The sequence below is a fragment of the Solanum verrucosum genome, unplaced genomic scaffold, assembly GCF_900185275.1.
Source record: "Solanum verrucosum unplaced genomic scaffold, falcon-dt-bn FXZP01000703.1, whole genome shotgun sequence".
NCBI classification, from domain to species: domain Eukaryota; kingdom Viridiplantae; phylum Streptophyta; class Magnoliopsida; order Solanales; family Solanaceae; genus Solanum; species Solanum verrucosum.
The window spans coordinates 27,156-47,251 of NW_026020247.1; the positions used below are offsets into that span (position 1 = coordinate 27,156).

Genomic DNA, 20,096 nt, shown 5'->3' on the forward strand with positions numbered 1-20,096 from the left:
TGAAACTATAGCAACAATCAATGTTATGCATACATCATAAAAGAGAAACACTTCATAATTAGCTTGAAGTCATGCTTGTGCAATGCATGGATAAGACCCCATAATCCTAACCAAATTAAGTACAACTCTAGGCTATCATACATGAATGATACTATTTATAATTTCTGGACTACCATAGAATAGCACCCATTTAGTCTAGACCATGCTACACAGGAATAGTCACCATATTGGATTAGACCAAGCAACCATGGAAAAACACACTATCATGCAAGTCCAAGCTATACAAGGAAGGGTATTATTTCACCACCCTAGCTACCAATGAAATGGTTTGGCCTAACCAATTCATGCTATCATGCAAGTATTTTATGATACTAGTGTAAGATACCCTTCGGAAGAGTATATTTCTCAATCCTAGGCTACCATGAAAATGACTAACTCAAGCTACGAATCTTGGTCTTGTCTTACCAAGTCAAGCTATTCATGAAGGGATCTTATGTCACAACTTCAAGCTACACTAGTCTAGCATGCTTGATTCATTTTAGGTGAGAAACCCTTTCAACCTACAATCATTATATGTGAATAACCCTTTCACATCATGTTCATTATGTGTTCATGAGAATAGCCTTTCAATCAACCCATCTACATATCATAATCATAGACATTTCACTCTCAAAGTGTTCATAAAGCAGTTACATAGGTTCTATAAGAACATGCATAATCTCATACTTTCATAATATAGGTCATGTGAGTAAAGGCCTTCCACAATAATGTCATATACAATTCAACCTACACATTAGCCTCACTCTCAAGGCCTTACCATTCCTAGTTCATCTTATTAGTTTTACTTTCAAACCCTAGTGACCAACATTAATGACTACAAGCCTTACTCTCAAAGCTTTACCTCTTACAATCATTATTCATATCTAGATTACAAGGCATTCTAGTCATAGGCTTCATTCTTAAACAATTCAAGTCATAATTCACCATAAAGGCTCAATCTCAATCATTACTAGTCATGATCCGTCATACTTACTTTAAACTAATTCAATTATTGTTTACATGTTTCTATTCTTGAACAATTACTGTACATGTCAACAATTCTAGAAGATCACCTATGAATCCTCAATTTCCCTTCATAAGGAATAAACCCACATTACTTCAATTTTATAAATTAGACTAGGGTTAAGTATGGAAACATGCAATATCACCATAATATCATGATTCACTACTAATTTAATCATAAACAATCAATATGCATTTTATTGGATTCATACTCAACTTAACCCCCAATATTGGAAGGAACCCTACCTTGAATTGGGGATTTCCTCTTCACAATTGGGGGATTTCTAGGGGGCTCCATAGATGGAAGAATCCATGGATGAATAAGCGAACATACCTTGATTAGAAATCCCTACAAAGATTCAAAAAATGGAGTCTTGACATGACCTAGCTTGCTTTTCTTCTTATTTCTTTCTTCACTTTCTAGAGAGAGAATTTCTTGAAGGGAATTGGGTTTCTTTGGTGAATATAAATAATGATTGGGATCCATGTATTTAGGGGTCTAATAGCTTTATATATGTGTCCTAAATTAATATAAAACAACACAACTTAACCCCTAATTAATTCTAGAAAGTTCCACTAATGCCTCACTAACCCACTTACATTTGACCACTGGCTCACCCACAATATCACACCCACAGGCCGTGGATGGACCCACGGGATGTGCTGATCATCCGTAGGTGGTTGTATGGGACAAAATTTTGGGTTCTTGACCCACGACCTCTCACCCACTGGGCGTGGGTCAATCTACTGGTCGTGGTCCCCTTTCGTGGTAGATTATTTTGGGGCAGGTTCTAGGGTAGTTTTAGGGTCCTCATCAAGGACCCTTGGTTGGTCCTTTGAGAGTTGTACCTTGAAGTTTTAACCCCTATCTCTTCATTCTAAGTATGCTAGGTCAAATCTATGACTCTAATCCTCACGTCAATCTATAGTTGACCTACTAAACTACGGGGTGTTACAAGTCTAAAGAACTCAATTGAAGTGAGGTAGTCGTTCGGGAGAAAATTATCGCATTTAAGGTCCATCATACCCATGAAGATTTGATAACTTTTAGTAATCACCTAGCACCCATTAAGCGAGAATTGGAAATTGTTGGTCATTCCTCCAAGTACCTTTTACTTATTTGATTACTCATGTTGATTGTTATTGTTGTGATTGCTGACTGATATAAAAATCCCCAACCTTATATTTATTTCATCTTTTTCATTTAATTAAGAGTTTCTGATAATTTCTATTCCTACAACCATTTAAATCGCGTTTATAACTTCATAATTGAATTCAAAATTTTAGCGCTTCCTGTGGGATCGACCCTAACTCATTTTTTGGGTTTATACTAGATTATGATCATCTACACTTAGTTTCAAATGAGTTGTAGTTGGGTGATAATCAAAATGGTACCACTGCTGGGAGTGGTGTTTAAAATTTTCTTATTGAAGTTTAAATTATGATATATTTGTGTTGTAGTTGAATCAACTTACCTTTTTGTTGTAAGTTGTTGTGATCAGGTGACAAGATGAGTGTGAAATAAAGGACCTTGAACCAACTTTGTCACCAAGATGGTGCTGGTGATTTCTTGGTTGCCAATGAAGATCTATTGGGTCGTAAGTGTTATCCCCCTACATCCGGTTGAGTACAATGTTGCATTCCATATGACAAATACAATGCTGCAACTCTTGCAAGCAAAAAGCATATTTGGAGGGTTCTATCATGAGAACCCCCATGAGCATATTCGAAACTTTGTGAAGACATACAGTCTGTTCTCACTCAAGGATATTTCGCAAGAATCAATTCGGCTGCGGTTGTTACTTTTTTCTTTAATGGGGATGTACCCAAATGTCTATCAGAGCTATCAAGAGACTCTATTTTATCATGTGAGGAATTCACCGAGGCAATCTATGTAAGGTTCTTTCCATCCTCAAATATGGTGAAATTGTGTGATAACATCCAAAACTTCAAGCATGTAGAAGGGGAACCAATTCATGAAACTTGACTGAGGTTTCAGAAGTTACTATCATAATGTCCTACTCATGGGTTGCCGAGTGATGTGATACTTCAGTATTTTTACTGGAGTTCAGACTCAGTGAATAAAGGAGTGGCTGACAAATTGTCTCGAGGAGGAATAATAATACAGTCATTTGAGGTAGCCTCATCTCTTCTTGAAGAAATGACAAAGATAAATTAGGCGTGGTACACTCAAGAGGAGCGAGTTTCCCCATTTTGTTTTAGGATAACGCAAGAACAACTTGACGAGGAGAAAGAGAGGGATGAGAATATTAGCAAATTGCTCTCCCAAATGAAGTTGTTACAAAAATAAGTGCTAGAAAATATGGGTGAACCCAAAAAAGTAAGGAGAGTGTTGAGACTTAAGGAGGGTTCCCACCCGAGCTACTTTAAGGCGGGTGGGAATCAAGGTTGGAAATCGCATAAAGAATAAGAGCGAAGACGTTACTATCAAGTGAAAACCCAAGATTAAACAGCAGTTTGAATAACTTCAGAGTGGATGAATTGTTGTCACGTAACCTAGACAAGGTTGAAAGATCAGATGACATGCTTAAAGAGATGAAAGCTAATTTCTCGTTATTGAATAATAGAGTGAATTCTCACGCTAATGCATTCAAACAACTTGAGGATCAGTTAGGAAAACTTTCAACATAATTGGAGCCTAATATATTTGAAAGGGGTGAAGTTTAATGCACAACAACTTCTAGGACTGAGTATGACAATGATTTGGTGGTTGTTACTCGATGTGCAAAAATAGTGGTTGGTAATGCAAAGGTTAATGATGGGGTGAAAGCTCATGAAGAAGAGAAAGATATTGATGAGGAAGAGAAGCCCATTCAAGCACTAGCAAGTTTTATGCTCAAGGAGAAGGATGAAAATCATAAGCAAAGCCCCGTTGAAGAGTTGCAAAAAGGTAAAGAAAATTTCACCTCAACTCTAAAGATTATGCAACCTCTTCCCAAAATAAGTCCTTTGTTTTCTCAACGTCTCAAGAGCAAAAATGAGGATGAGAAGTTCAAGAAGTTCCTATGAATATTCAAGACACTTTCTATAAATCTACCGTTAGTGGAAGCATTGTTGGCAATACCGGGTTATACCAAATTCATGAAGGAGCTAGTCACCAAGAGTAGAACCATGGACTTCGAGACAATCGAAGTTTCTCATAATTGTAGTGCCAATATGACTAGAGAGATGATTAAAAAGAAAGAAGATCTGGGGGCATTCACCATCCCATGCACTATCGGTATGCTTCAATTTGCTAAAGCTCTATGTGATTTGGGGGCAACTATAAATCTAGTGACCTATGCAATCTATAAACAACTTGGGTTGGGCGAACCAAAATCCACAACAATTCAGCTTTTTATGGTGGACCAGTCGATCAAGAACCCCATTGGTATACTCTATGATATATTGGTGAAGGTTGATCGATTCATCCTTCCGGCTGATTTTGTTATTCTTGATTGTGAGATTGATGCTGAATTTTCCATTATTTTGGGAAGACCATTTTTAGCAACCGGGAGAGCACTTTGACAGTCGTGAATTGAAGTTCCGAGTGAACAAAGATGAGTTCACCTTGAATTTGTGTAAATCAATGAAACATCCGAGTGATATTCATGTGGTTTCAACGATTGATGTAATTGATGAAACGGTTGCCAGTGTGAGCCATTTGATGTGTATAAGTGAACCTCTTGAGATTTTTCTTGCAAATATGATAAGACCAAATTTCAAGGGTATTATGAAGTGGTAGGTGCTATGTTGGGATTAGGTGAATATTCAACGAACCCATTGAAGCTAGACATTGATCTAAAAAATCGAGAAAATCCTCCCGCCAAACCAGCCACGGAGGAACCACGAAAGCTTGAGTTGAGAGTGCTCCCCGCTCATCTTCTATATGCATTCTTTGGAGCAAACCACACCTTGCCCATTATCAGTGCATCTGACTTGCTCGAATGACAAGTAAATTTGCTTCTTGAGGGGTTGAGAAGGTACATCAAGGCTATAGGGTGGACTATCGCTGAGATTGTGGGTATTCCACCTGGCATTTGCACTACAAGATTCAACTTGATAGTGAGTGCAAACTGAGTGTCGAGTATCAAAGGAGATTGAACCCACCAATGCAAGAGGTGGTGAAAAAGGAGATAATCAACTGGTTTGATGCAGATGTGATCTACCCTATTGCGGATAGAAAATGGGTGAGTCCGGTGCAATGTGTACCAAAAAAGGTGGCATCACGGTAGTCCCAAATGAGAAAGAGGAACTTGTTTCTGTGAGACCGGTAAATAGATAGAGGGTATGCATGGATTATCAGAAGTTAAATTCATGGACGGAAAATTATCACTCTCCCATGCATTTTATGGATCAAATGCTAGATCAGCTTTCAGAGTGTGGATGGTATTGCTTCTTGGATTGTTATTCCAAGTATAATTAAATCTCTATTGCACCAGAAGATCAAGAGTAAACCACTTTCACTTGTCCCTATGGTACTTTTGCTTTCAAAAAGATGCCTTTCGGGTTGTGTAATGCTTCGGCGACGTTTCAACGTTGCATATTGTCTATTTTTGTTGACATGGTAAAAGATTCAATGGAAGTCTTCATAGATGACTTCTCAATTATGGGTGATTCTTTTGAAACATGTTTGGCACACTTTGGGCAAGGTCTTCAAAGATGTGTGGAAACCAATTTACTCCTAAATTGGGAGAAATGTCACTTCAGGGTTAGGGAAGGTATTGTTTTGTGTCACAAGGTATCACAAAAGGGGTTGGAGGTTTACAAGGCAAAGATTGAGGTAATTGAGAAGCTACCACCACCAATCTCGGTAAAAGGTATTCGTAGTTTCTTAGGCAATGCCAAGTTCTACTGGAGATTCATTAAAGACTTCTCAAAAACTGCACTCCCATTGAAAAATTTGTTGGAGAAGGAGGCAAAAATTGACTTTGATGATGCATGTATGGGAACCTTTAAGTGTTTGAAAGAGAAAATAATCTCTACCCTAGTGATTATTAGCCCACATTGGTCGGAACCATTTGTAGTGATGTGTGATGTAAGTGGGACTATGTTGGGTGTTGTTTTGGGACAGAAGTGCAATAAACTATTCCATCCAATCTATTACGCAAGGAAAACATTGAATGGTTTTCAACGTAACTACACTGTTACAGAGCAAGAGTTACTTGTGGTGGTATATGCATTTGAGAAATTCTGGTCATACTTGTGAGGCACCAAAGTGATAGTTCATACAGATCATGGAGCCCTGCGGTACTTAATTGAAAAGAAAGATGCTAAGCCACAATTGATAAGATGGGTGTTATTATTGCAAGAATTCAATGTTGAAGTTAAGGATAGAAGAGATTGCAAAAATTAGGTGGCCGATCACCTATCTAGGTTGGAGGCAAAGAGAAAAAGGAGCTTGAGTTAGACAAAATGACTCATTCCCAGATGAGCATGTATTTATGGTCACTCTTATGCAGACTCCTTGGTATGTCGATTTTGCCAACTACGTTGTATGTGGGCTAATGCGTGAAGACCTGAACCTCTTTCAACAAAAACGGTTCTTGTTAGATGTCAAAAGATATTTCTGGGATGAACCATATCTATTCAGAGAATGTGAAGACCATATTATTCGGCGATGTGTGTCGGAAGAGGAAGTCAAAAAAATTCTAAATGCTTGTCATGCTTCACCGGTTGGTGGTCAGCATAGTGGTCTGCGAACAACCGCTAAAATCCATCAAAGTGGTTACTACTGGCCATCCCTCTACAAAGATGCTCATGAATTTTTCAAGAAATGCATATAATGCCAAAAACAAGGTGGGGCGTCCAGAAGGCATGAGTTGCCTCTTAAGCCTATTTTGGAAGTTGAGTTATTCGATGTTTGGGGAATAGATTTCATGCGGCCATTTGTGAGCTCGTTTGGTAATAAATATATTTTGGTGGCTGTGGATTATGTTTCTAAATTGGTGGAATCCATGGCACTACCCAACAATGAAGGGAAGAGTGTTGTTCAATTCTTAAAACACTACATCTTTGCAAGATTTGGCACCCCTCAGGCTATTATTAGTGATGGAGGTTCGCATTTTTGCAACCGATTGTTTGCATCCGCATTGAGTAAATACGGTGTGAAAAATTAAGTGGCAACGCCATATCATCCTCAAATGAGTGGCCAAGTCAAGGTTTCAAATCGGTAGATTAGGAGTATCTTGGCTAAGACAGTGAATGAAAATAAGACTAATTGGTCTCAAAAGCTAGATGATGCTCTCTGGGCATATCACACTGCTTACAAGACAACAATTAGAATGTCCCCATATCAGCTGGTTTTTGGGAAATCTAGTCACCTACCGATTGAACTTGAACACCAAGCACTGTGGGAATTAAAGGCATTAAATGTGGATTCGGTAAATGCTACGAAAGGGAGAGTAGATTAGCTGAAGAAAATGGATGAATTCAGGTTTAGGGCATATGAAAGTTCAGATATCTGCAAGGAGAAAATGAAGAAAGGGCATGACTCTAAAATCCTTAGGAGAGAATTTCGAGTTGGAGACTTTTTGTTGGTGTACAATTCTCAATTGAGATTCTTGTCGGGAAAGCTCAAGTTGAAGTGGTCCCGTCCATTTAAACTAATGGGGCCATTGAAGTTGAAGGTAAGGAAGGTCCAGCCTTCAAGGTCAATGGGAAAGGCTTGAAGTTATATTTTTGAGAATGCCATGAGATTTCAGTGATCAAAGTGGTGTATTTGGAAGATGGTTCAAAGTATTTCCACGTCATGCCACGACGTTAAATAACGCGTTTCTTGGGAGGGAAACCAAGTGTTAGTTGTTTTGAATAATGTGTGTTGAATGTGCATGTATGGGTGATTCTACGACGCCAGGACCATTTCGGTGAACCACCGAGTGAATTTGACGATCACGTCTTTTCTCAATTTTGTGGCATCAAAAGGGAGATGTGATACTGAAATATTTGGTGATGTATTCATACCACTCGGCGATGCGCCGAAAAGATTGGGCAAGCCCTACTTTCTCCGCCCTTTGCACAATCCATCAAGGTCGAAGTCTTGGAAATTTTGATGATGTTTCACGCACACTAGGCAATGCGTTGATGCTATTCGGCATACCCGATCTCAATCACCCATCTGCCAAAATTGGAGAGGTAACAATCTGGATATTTTGGTGAGTTTCATACAGTCGGCAGTTTTCCGATTGGTTCGGCGGCCTTTGCAACCCTTCGCCAAATGGCCACCTAGTGAAGATTCCTTCTCACCCTACTCTATTTTTTAGTGTCAGTGCCTCTCGTTTTTATTTTATTTTTATTGTCTTTTGTTTATTTTGTGTTCTGTTTGTTCTTTGAATACATTGAGGACAATGTTGGTTGCTTTTGGTGGGTTGGTAGCTTGTTGTTCTCTTCCATTTTCAAGTGTCTGTTTTGGTTAATAACGAACCTGAATAGTGCTCTCAATTGAACTACATTAATGTGCAGCTACGATGAGGCAAACGAAGTTACATAGGCAATATGTGAACTTTGAGCATCTTGTTGTGACTATTTGATTGTCAATGAAGTCTCTTGTGATGAGTATTGCACGCTAGCTAGAAAGTGTGGAGTCTTTCTTGATAATTGTATCAATGCATTATGTGGTGAGGTTACCTTGAACAGTGTGCTTGATGACACCTAGAATTTGCCATATTGGTCTGGTTGATTGAGTGATGTGAGAAATTGAAATGATCTTCGGCAAGAATTTTGAAGAGTGAGCCAATTTGACAGTATACATCTTTGTTGCCAACCTTGTGAGATGTGTGAACCTTGCTTGGCATTTTTTGAGCCTACCTTTTTCTTGGAACAAACTTGAACAACTTTGACCTCTTTATCTCTTCACCCATAACCTTCATGAATTTTTGGTTTGTTTGAATAGCCAACTTAGGCCAAAAGCATAAGTTGGTGGTGTCGTGAAAAAGAAGGGAAGTCGAGAAGTGTGAAGAATTCCCAATTTTGATGTACTTGTTGAAAAAGATGGAACCCCTCCATGTAAAAAAAAAGTTGTGAAATAAAGTAGTGAAAATTGAACAAGAAATGGGATATCCGGTGAATCATGTCTAGTGGAATAATGGGGTTGATTATCATCATGTTTGAAGGATAAAGAAAAGGAGAAAATTATTTTCAAGCAACACTTCATGAATAGAAGCCACTAAAGCCAAAATGACCATACCTTTACACTCAGCCCCGTTACAAGACTTAAAAAGACCTTTGTGATCTTGACTGAGCTGATATGAATGATGATTAGAAAATAAAGGAAAACCTATGGGTGAATTCATGCATTTGTTCATCTTTGTGAGTATGGGAGTTTTAAGTGATTCCGAAATTTTAAATTATTGAAAATTTTTGTGTGAATATGGAATCATTTTTGTTGTGTGGGCATTTGAATACCTTTGTTGAGTCTGAACTTGCATTTGAAGCAAGCATTGTGAGCTTGAGTAAAATTGATAACAGTGAGTCACAATTTGAAAGTTTGAGTGCATAATTGATCATTGTACGAGTAGTTTGAACCTTGTTATGTGCATTTATGTTGAGTCTTATGCAACACTATTTGTAGACATCCTTGTTGAACTGGTTGATCCTGAGTTTTACTTGAGGACAAGCAAAATTTTATGTTGGGGGTGTTGAGGAGCCCTAGATTTTGACTCATTTAAGGCTTTGTTTTGATAAGATAAGTGTCCTCAAATGCCCATTTATGCTCTAAACTAATGTTAGAGTGTTGATTTGCAGCATAACAAGCTAAAGAGTAAGACAAAGACATTACTGAAGAAAAAGAAACTACCAGCTGAAGAAGTGGAGAAAAAAATCATGGTGATTGCCAAGACCACTCGGCGGTTCGCCGAGTAGCTCTTTCGCCCACCCAATTTTATAGTACACCACTTCTGAGACGAGAAAAATTTGGCCGAACGTTGTTCCCTATTGGTGAATTGCTGAATGGATCATCGAAGAGGGATTTTTTCCGCCAAAGTGTACAAGACTATCAATGAAACTCCAAGCAGAATGGCAATAAAAAGGAACAAAGGGGCATCGCCAAACCACTTGGCGACCCCGACATAGACCGCCAAATATTATAGCATGAAAATGATGAAAAAATGAGCTAAGAGGGCGATGGACAAGAGTGATTGCTAATTCGCCGACATAATCCACTGAGTTACCCCGAAGGCCAAAATCGAAAAAGTATAAATTGACTTTTTGAAAAGATAAAAGTCATCCAAACATTGTGAAATCTGTGATTTAGAATAAAAACAATGTTCTTGTTGGTTTGAAGCAATTTCCAAGTAGATTTCGAGTTGGGTGTTGTTATTGAAGCAAGATTTATTCATTTTTAATTTTTGGAAATCAATACCCAGCTATAGAGAATGTAATAGGTATTGAATTTTCACTTTTTATGATGATTAGCTAAAACCCCATTCTTGGGGGTTTGACTATATGATTAATTGCTTAATTTAGCTGAGTGGGTGTTAGAAATTATTAATTGTAGTGGTAATTCGAAGTAGGTCTGATTTATTGCTGCTATTAAATTGTTGTGTTGAATATTTATTTCATTGTGGGTTAGTGTTTTATGCTTGCTTAAGAGAGGGGAATAAACCCAAGGCAATCAATTAGCATTCCTAGTGATTGGGCTATTGTGTGTTCAGCTCGAGAGAGTGAATTCTAACTCCCGTTCTACTTATCTAGCTCGAGAGAGTAGATGTAATGAGGTTGTGGGCTGGTTTTCGTATTAAGCCTATTGAGGTTCAAAAGAACTCAATTGAAGCGAGGTAGTTGTTTTAGAGAAAATGATCTCATCTAAGGTCCATCCTACCCAAGAAGATTTAGTAACTTTAAGTAATCACCTAGCACCGATTTAGCAAGAATTGGCAATTGGTCTGTCATTCCTCCAAGTACCTCTTACCCATTTTATTACTCTTGTTGATTCTTATGTTGTGATTTTAATTGATATAAAAATCCCCCTCCTGACAATTATGTCAACCTTTTGATTTAATTAAGAGTTTCCTATAATTTCTATTCCTACAACCATTTAAATCGTGTTTATAACCTCATAACTGAATTCAAAATTGTACCGCTCCATGTGGGATCGACCCCAACTCACTTGTTCGGTTTATACTAGATTACGATTGTCGACACCTAGTATCGGATGAGATGTAGTTGAGTGATAATCACATATCATAGTCATATGTGTGTTCCTAATATAGATGACTTGAGAGAACAGATCTTGTCAGAAACCCATAGTTCTAGATATTCCATTTACGCATGAGCCACCAAGATGTACCGTAACTTGCAGGAGATCTATCAGTGGAAACGGATGAAGAAAGATATTGCGGATTTTGTGGCTAGGTGTCCCAATTGTCAACAAGTGAAAGTTGAGCATCAAACGCCGGGAGGTTTATCTCAAGATATAAGAATTCCTACTTGGAAGTGGGAAGATATGAACATAGACTTCATTGTTGGGTTGACTCGCACCCGGCCACAACATGACTTGATTTGGGTTATTGTAGATCGAATGACAAAATCGGCTCATTTCATTTCCATCATGTTTTCTTATTCGGCGGAAGACTATGCCAAGTTGTACTTTAAGGAAATGGTGAGGTTGCATGAAGTTCCCTTATCCATCATCTCCAATTGTGCTACCCAATTCACTTCTCAGTTTTAGAAATCTTTCCAAAAGGGTCTTGGTACTCATGTTAAGATTAGTACGGCCTTTCATCCAGAAACTGATGGGCAAGCGGCGTGTACTGTCCAAACTTTGGAAGTATGTTGAGAGCATGTGTAATTCACTTCAAGGATAATTGGGATGATCATTTGCCTTTGATTGAGTTTGCATACAACAATAGTTATCACTCAAGCATTGGTATGGCCCCATTTGAGGCCTTATATAGTAGGAGGTGTAGATCACTGATAGGTTGGTTTGAGGTAGGTGAAGTTTCCCTAATAGGTCCCAAGTTGTTACATGAGGCTATAGAGAAAGGTTGCAAATAGCTCAGAGCCAATCCTACTCAAGCTTGAGGTATTTAGATCCTCATGGTTTACTCTCTGGGTGTCATGTGTCTTAGATATTCCCATGATTTCCTTATTATGCATGATTCATGGAAAGCTTTAATTTTGAAGAAAATGAGTTTACTTGATTAATTTCTACGTGTTTATTTGCATTTGAGTATGAGTTGCATATAGACTTCATGATATGATGTTTTGAACATGCTTTAGCTTGGAGTCGATGTTTCCTCCTGGGATATGTGTATTTATGTAATTGCATGCATGATGGGCTGTTAGATTAAGTTTCTACCTTTCTGATGATGTTTTGAATCTCATTCAAGGATGAGTGATCCCAAGGGGGAGATACTGTAACACCTCAGATTCAGAGAAGGGAAAATATTCATTTCGCAATTGATTAAGAGAACAAGTTGTGAACACCGAACGACTCGGTGATCCACCGAGTAGCACTTCTCGCCTTTTTGGCCTGATTTCTACATCCATTTGTCCTAGAACTTTAGGGGAGCTGAGTCAAGCTCGTCGTTCCATTCGGTGAGTCGCTGAAATGACCCAAAAGGTTCTTAAAAATGTGCTTCGGAAGTTACCGGAAACTTGTTTAGCTATATCAAAAAAATCCGTTTCGTTTTTCGAAAATCCGACTTCATATTCTTGTTTAGGGGGTCAAATTGAGTGGGAAATGGGTCTAACCCAAAGTTTAGAGCAACCGTATCAAAATCCGAAATTTCCAAGTGAAGCCTTTTTCGAGGGTCTAATTTGGAGGGTCATCTCTTCTAGCACACAAATAATTGGGTGGACCATAACATATCCATGGAAAGCCCTTGGAGTTAGCTACCTAAAGCACTTCGTTTCACCTCATTCGGAGTTTGGACGAAGAAGTTATGCCCATTTTCGTAAAATCTGTCCGGCAGGAAATGCAATTTCCAGCGAGCGTTTTTACTGTTCACCCGCCTCATTTTTTTTTCTAAGTGTTGGACCATTTTTCCAAAGGGCCTATGTTATTTCCTATATACCATTAGTTCAATTCCCATCTCTAAAACATTTCCCAAAACACCTCTCCCATACTTAGACACATTTTCTCTCAAGTTCTCTCAAGAACCCTAATCCAAAACCTTCCTCAAGATTGAAGAGACTCTTGCTCCAAGTTCCAAGCTTCCATTGAAGACACTCTCAAGACCTTCATAAGAACTCAAGGTATGTGGTGTTGAACTCATGGGTCCTTCCACCCATAGTGCCTAGACTCTATTCTACTCACTAATTCATGGTTTAAGTTAAGATTCATAAATTAGTCTTGTTCTTTGTAATAATTTCCTGCACATTGAATTTTAAACATGAAAAGTGATTGTTTTGAGCATGTTGTGACTCTAGAACTTGAATCTAAATTTGGAATGTATGTGGAGATTTACATGTGGTATTGTGGGTGTTAAAAGGTGTTGTTGTAGGTTGTTCACTGGTTTGACTACATAATTACTACCCTATTTTCCATGCTCTTTGATTCCATTACATTCCTTCAAGGTGTTTGACAAAATGTCCAACTATGGAGAATTGATGAATCGATGCTTTAAAGCTTGAGTTATGAGATGTATGGCAATCCAGAGATGTGTTGATGACAAACTAAGCTTGTGTATATGTTCATTCCATACGTGAGATTGCATTAGAGCCTAATGGGAATTTCCTATATAAAGTGTTGCATGACCATGCCCGGTCCGGGGGAAAAGAACCGGACAACCATGTGAGAGGTTTATATCTCACCACCTAGGATGCTTGGGTGTGACCAACATCAACCATGTGAGGGGTTTATACCTTGCCACCAGGGTGTCCGGGTGTGAACGGCATCCCCCATCCTAAGTTGGGGTTATAGATTGGTTGGATCATGCATACACATATGATATCTACTATTAGTATAGATTTACTTAAACATGTTTTGACTTCACTTTGATCATGCATCCTCATATTGTTATTCTTAATGCCTATGAAACTATTTCTTGTATTTCGATTGTGTCCTTGTCTATTGTTGTGTTGCACCCCGCATACTTAGTACATTCCAAGTACTAACGCATATTTTGCCTACATGATGTCACCATGTAGGGACCGGAGCTACTCTTGATCCTTCTCTTCATTCACGTGGCTAGTACGGTGCTTATCCGAGTTTGTTGGTGAGTCCTCAATGATTCGAGGGCTATGTTATGTTTCCTACTCCTATGTTTTGAGACTTTAGCTTGCAATTGTATTTTGACTATGAGGGGAGCCGGTAGTATGTCATGGCCCCCGTCCTATCTATGTATGTGGAGGTGTGCGTTGGACAAGCATTTTGTAAATGAGCTTGACTCTTGTTGTATGATGTCATTTTGAAATGGTTTGCCCTTAGTCCCTGTTTCCCGTTAATTAATGTTGATTGTACTTCCGCGACCAATGAAGTGTGATGACAAGTTTGAGAGGCTTGTTTGGGATTCCTTCGGTTTCCTCATTCGCCATGTCACTTCTAGGCCCTAGGCTTGGGTCGTGACAGTCGCTGAGTTAGCTTAGTCCATGAACCAACTCACTGGAACTTTCGGTGAGCTAAAAGCTCATTCACCGAGTCGTCGAGTGGGTTTTGACGAGCTCTTGCCTTTCCTTTTTCAGTTTTAAGGTAGGGTCTTTTGGATCTTTTCTTAGTTATTCTATCCTAATACTATGTCATTTTACCCTTCACCTAAACCCCCATATAAGTACATTTAACCCCAAATTTCCCCCATTGAAATTATTCTCTCAAATTCTTTAAAGAAGATCAAGTCTTCCTTCTCAAAATATTTCTCTCTAGAAAGCTTAAAGAAGGAGTCAACCTAGGATTTCAAGTCAAGCCTCCAATTCCACTATTGAAGGCAATCTTTTGGCATTGAGTTATGATAGTTTTCGTCCATGGATCCCTTTCCTTTATGGAGTTCCCAAATTCTCCAATTTAGAAAGCTAGAATTCCCCAAATTGAGTCACGGTTTTCTTCCATGTCATGGGTTAAACTAAATATTGATTTAATTTATTGTTTTATGATCTATCAAGCAAGAATTGAGATAATTACATGATTTTATGATTAATTCCCGTGAACCCATGTCTAACCCATGTTTTCTAGATATTGATGATTGGAAGTGAGTTTTGAACTACGAAAGTTGAATTATAGAATTATGCATGCTCTTATGGAATTGATGAGATATGATGTAGATTGCTTTGACAGTAAAAGAATATATGTTGTTATAGTAGTTAATTGTTGTGAAAGGGTTGCTCACATAACTACCTCATGCATGAATGTAAAAGGTTTTCTCACATAAAAGATTCTAAGGTTGAAAGGTCTTCTCACCTAAAATGAATCAAGGATAAGAAGCTATTCTAAGAATGAGGCAAGCGGAGATTACCTATGATCTATAAATGAAAGACAAGAGGCGCTTACCCATGTCACATGATGTAAGGACAAGAGGCAATTACCCATGTTCCTTTAAAAGATAAGATGCATATGATTAAGAACCATTCCGTGGAAGTTAAGCTCAGTACCGAGTGGACAAGTAGTGATTACCCGTGTCCCATAAACTATGTGCTAACATATGATTGTCTAGATATACATTAGCTAGTGGATCCACATAAGATAGAAGTTCATGGTCCTTACCTTGGAAACTTCGACACCCCTTTTTAGTGTGGGAGACACCAGATTCCATGTTAATAGCTCACATCGTCAATAGCTCACATCGTCTTATATGTTGGTTATGGCTACTTCCCACAAGCAAGCTATGATGAACTAAGTTTACTTCCAGAAGTATCTCATATGTGACTTAAGTTGATGTCTTTTTGCATTATGACTTATGTCTTCTACTTACATTCATGATTTAGCTTGGTCATTGCACTATATGAAAATATCCCTTTTCTTTTGTTTTCAAATTTTTAATGCATGTCTATCATACTTGGTACAATTTTTGTACTAACGCATACTCTTGCGTACATTTCCCTAAATGTAGGATCTGACATTCAAGGTTCTCAGTTTCGTGGCTAGAGGTTGTTGGAGAGATTCTGAGTTGTGGTGAGTCCTAGTATTCAGAGGGCCCAACTTGATTCCATTTTTTCTTTACTTTCAGTCTTGGAACTTGATGTACGGATTGCGTCGCGATGAACTCTTATATACTAGATGGCTTTTGAGATGATGTTTAGAAATTTTGTTTTTCTCTATAAAACTCTTTGACTTGAAATATTTCTCTTTTATCTCCTTGATATTCTATTATCTTGTATGACGAAAGCTAAGTGGCTTGTATGGGGCTACCTTGGGTCGTGACATAATCTCCTTCTTTAGAACCTCTTGTGTTGGCAGATTCAATCTTCCTTGGTTCTCAATACTCGGTTTACTATCAGTTATGAGTTAAATCTTATGAGAACATATGCCCAATGGAATATTAATAATTTCAGCTATAGTCCATCCTATCACCATTTTTAATTGTTTTGACACCGATGCCTCTAATTGCCCTTCGTTCAAATTAGCATCAATAATGACTGGCAACGTACTATTTTGGTCTAAGAACACATACCACAAATGAGATAGAAGAGCCATTAGTTTCAATTTTAGAGGTTCATTGATAAGGTTCAACTACACTTCATCCGATTCTAAGTGTATGCGGTCACAATGAAATATAAACTAAGAGATGGGGTCGATCCCACAGGGTGTGATAAAGTAAAGAATTCAATTATTAAGTGAAAGGAGTGTTCTAATCATTTGTAGAAGTATACATTTTGAAACAATTAAAGTAAATGGTAGGGGTTTGACAATTAATTTCAATGGGGGGATTAGAGTGAACAATTAACAACTATGAACAAATATGGGTATTCAAGTAGAGAGGGATCATTGGGGATGTGATCGATTGAACACCAATTTCGCTATATGGGTGATTATTATTTACTAAAACTCGTTGAACTTCAGTGGCTACGCTAGTCCTTAGATGCGACAACTATTTCTCAATCAACTATCATGAATCAAGCGAGTTCTCTCGAACCACAACAAGCCCAACACATATAAACAGCCTAAAACCTCAATCAATCTACTTTCTCAAGCTAGATTAGTAGGATTAAATTCAGACCCACTTTCTCAAGCTACGTCCATAATAACCCAATCACTACACTCGTCAATTAATAGTTTTAATTCTAAAACTTCTTTCTCAAGCAAGCTTTGAATGATAAACTATAACTGTACTTGCAACTATAATTCATCAATTCAAACTCAAAAATACTAACTAATTGAGCCCACTTCAAATCAACAATAAAATCAGTAAATACTAACACCCATAAGCTAATTCAAAATATTCAATCACATAATCACAAACACGGGAATGGGAGTTTTAGCCACACATGATAAAGAGAAAGAAGTTGTTACCAACTATGTTTTCCATCAGCTTGGGTAACAATCTACAAGTCGCCAAAATTCTCAAATTGAGTTCAAAAACAATTAAACCCTAAATCTCTACTCAAAAACTCAAAAATTAACGTTAGGGACCAAAACCCAGAACTGAACAATGTGGGAACTCTCAAATTCAAAAATCCTTATTGAAAATTGCATTTATACGTTCCCAGATTTTCAACTTTGGAGCCACTCGGTGAAATAAGTTGGGCTCCACCGATCTGGTCGGCGATCCGCCGACTTCTCTTTTCCATTGCCTTCTTAGCTTGGCTTTCTACCTCTTCCCTTCTATGACTTTAGGTGATGAAAACAGTCATCGCCGATCCTTTTGGCGCTTCGTCAAAACATCCATCTCATAGTCGAGTTGGCTTTCTCCATGGGCTCACATGCTGTAACTTTTGGCAAGCTAAAGAGCCATTCGGTGACTCACCGAGTGGCTTTGGCGAGCATCAACCATGTTTTTCTTCATCTTTTTTGCTCTTTTTTTCCCAGTAATGTCCTTGCCTTGCTCTTTTTCCTTCATTGCTGCAAATTCGCATTTTAACATCAGTTTAGAGCATAAAATAAGCATTGAGGTCAATAAAACTCTTAATATTAAGCCCTAAATGATTGAAATCCTCGACTCATCAACACCCCCAGCGTAAACTTTTCCTTGTCCACAAGTAATACACAAGATCAATTAGTTTAACAAACAAGTCTACAAATAGTGCTACTCAAGACTAAACATGAATGCACAAGAGGTTCAATCTACCCATGCAATGTTCAATTGTGCATTACAAGTTTTAAACTGTGACTAGCCATCATCAAATAGAACTCAAGTTCACAATGCTTGCTTCAAATGCAAATTCAAGCTCAACAAAAGTATTTGAATTCCCTCAGATCAAGAATGAATCAATGCTCACACAAAGCTTATAAAATTTTCAGAATTAAGGAATCAAAAGCAACTCTCACACTCTCAAAGAAAAATGCATGCATGATTCTACCCATAGATTTGCCTATATTTTCCAATCAACATGACATTAAGCTTAATCAAGATCACAAAGGTCTTTCAAGCCTTGTAACGGGGTTGAGGGCAAAGGTATGATCATTTTGGCTTAATGACTTATACTTTCATGAAGCAAGGCCTGCATTTTACTTTTTCTCCTTTTCTTTCACTCTTTTTTATTTTCACAATACACCCTATGTTCTTTTAAGCATGACTCATTGGACACCTTATACCTTTTATCCATTGCACTAGTTTTATTGCAACATCTTTTTCTTTTTCAATCTTTTTCTTTTCATTTTTTTAATTTATGGAGGAGTTCCATCTTCTTCACACAATCCATCAAGGGAAATTTTTTACAAAATTCTTGACTTTCCTCCTTTTTCACCACACCCCAAACATAGGCTTTTGGCATAAGTTGGCTATTCAAATGGACCAATGCTTCATGAAGGTTTTAGGTGATGGGAAAAAGAGGTCAAATGTGTTCACGTTTCATACAAAGAAAAGGTTAGGCCCAAATGGTACCAAGGTAGGCTCAAACTATCACAAGGTGGTCACAAACAGGTATACTAGCAATTTGGTTCACTTTCCACAATTTTATGCCTAAGATCATCTCTATAATTCACCTACATTAGTCGATTGGACAAACAGGGCAAGTTAAAGGTATTACTAAGCGCATATTTCAAGACAATCTCACCACACGTGGAATTAAACACAATTATCAATCAAAATTCTACAAATTTAGCTCGCGTGCAACGACTATCACAATATTCATTTCAATAGTCGGACAGTAATAATGAGATGCTAAGAGTTCACACGTGACTTATGCAACTCAAATCTGCCTCATTCTAATTGCACAAACATATTGTTCAATCAAGAGAACTATTCAAGTCATCGGTATTGATCGCAAGAGACACTTAAATATGTAAGAGAACAACAACATTCACAAACATCAAGAGGTGGAATTTTAAATTTGGAGCAAAAATCATTGGATCAAAAACCAACATTCAAATTAAAAACCAAAAAGCCGTAGTCACACAATGTAAGCATAATAAGCTAACCAACATCAAATATTCACAAAAACAACCTAAAAGAGGTAGGTCTGAAGATACCTCACACCGCCAAACAAAACTAACAATTGTCCTCAATGTAACAAAAATGAACAGTCTTAAAATAAAGCTAAAGATAGTCAAATCCCCATGTCAGGCTAATCCTGAGGTGGACCCTACACATCTGTGACACTCTCAATCTGGGCTTCAGTACTCGGCTCAGCTCCATCCTTTCCTCCACTAGAGCCCACCATCGATATGTTCTGAAGAGAGGCCTCAATAGCTATCTGTACCATCGCTCCCTCTAGGTCATCCAGGTCATCATATATTGTAGCATCATGGGTACCAAGCTCATTCTCATCAATCTCGGGATTGTCAGACTCAGCATTATCATCAGCCACAACAACATCTTCGTTCATAGTAGCTGGAGGGATCTCAGAAATGGCTGGAAACTCTATACTCGAGAGCTCAGTAAAGTCCACTTTGCCAAAACACATAGATAGATCCGTGGATTTAAGCTGATCCATATCACGTCTCAAGCTAGTAACTTCGGCTTTCAAGGTCATCAGATCAGCCGACTAGTGTCCACTTTTCTCAC

At 38.1% G+C, this 20,096-nt stretch overlaps 1 protein-coding gene across 1 annotated transcript; it reads left to right on the plus strand.

Moving 5' to 3' along the window:
* The first annotated feature begins 2,720 nt into the window (after window positions 1–2,720).
* LOC125833036 (uncharacterized) lies at window positions 2,721–4,590 on the plus strand. Its single transcript, XM_049512197.1, has 3 exons — window positions 2,721–2,857; window positions 3,768–3,973; window positions 4,127–4,590. Exons 1-3 carry the CDS (start codon window positions 2,721–2,723, stop codon window positions 4,588–4,590), a joined length of 807 nt encoding a protein of 268 aa, XP_049368154.1.
* The last annotated feature ends 15,506 nt before the right edge of the window (window positions 4,591–20,096 follow it).

What these genes read in the sequence shown, in the direction of transcription:
- LOC125833036 (XM_049512197.1), top strand. Translation starts at nt 2,721, where the DNA reads ATGCTGCAACTCTTGCAAGCAAAAAGCATATTTGGAGGGTTCTATCAT. An exon ending in CAAGAATCAATTCGGCTGCG is followed by an intron (nt 2,858 to 3,767) that starts GTTGTTACTTTT and finishes AACAACTTCTAG; the next exon opens with GACTGAGTATGACAATGATT. An exon ending in CGTTGAAGAGTTGCAAAAAG is followed by an intron (nt 3,974 to 4,126) that starts GTAAAGAAAATT and finishes ATCTACCGTTAG; the next exon opens with TGGAAGCATTGTTGGCAATA.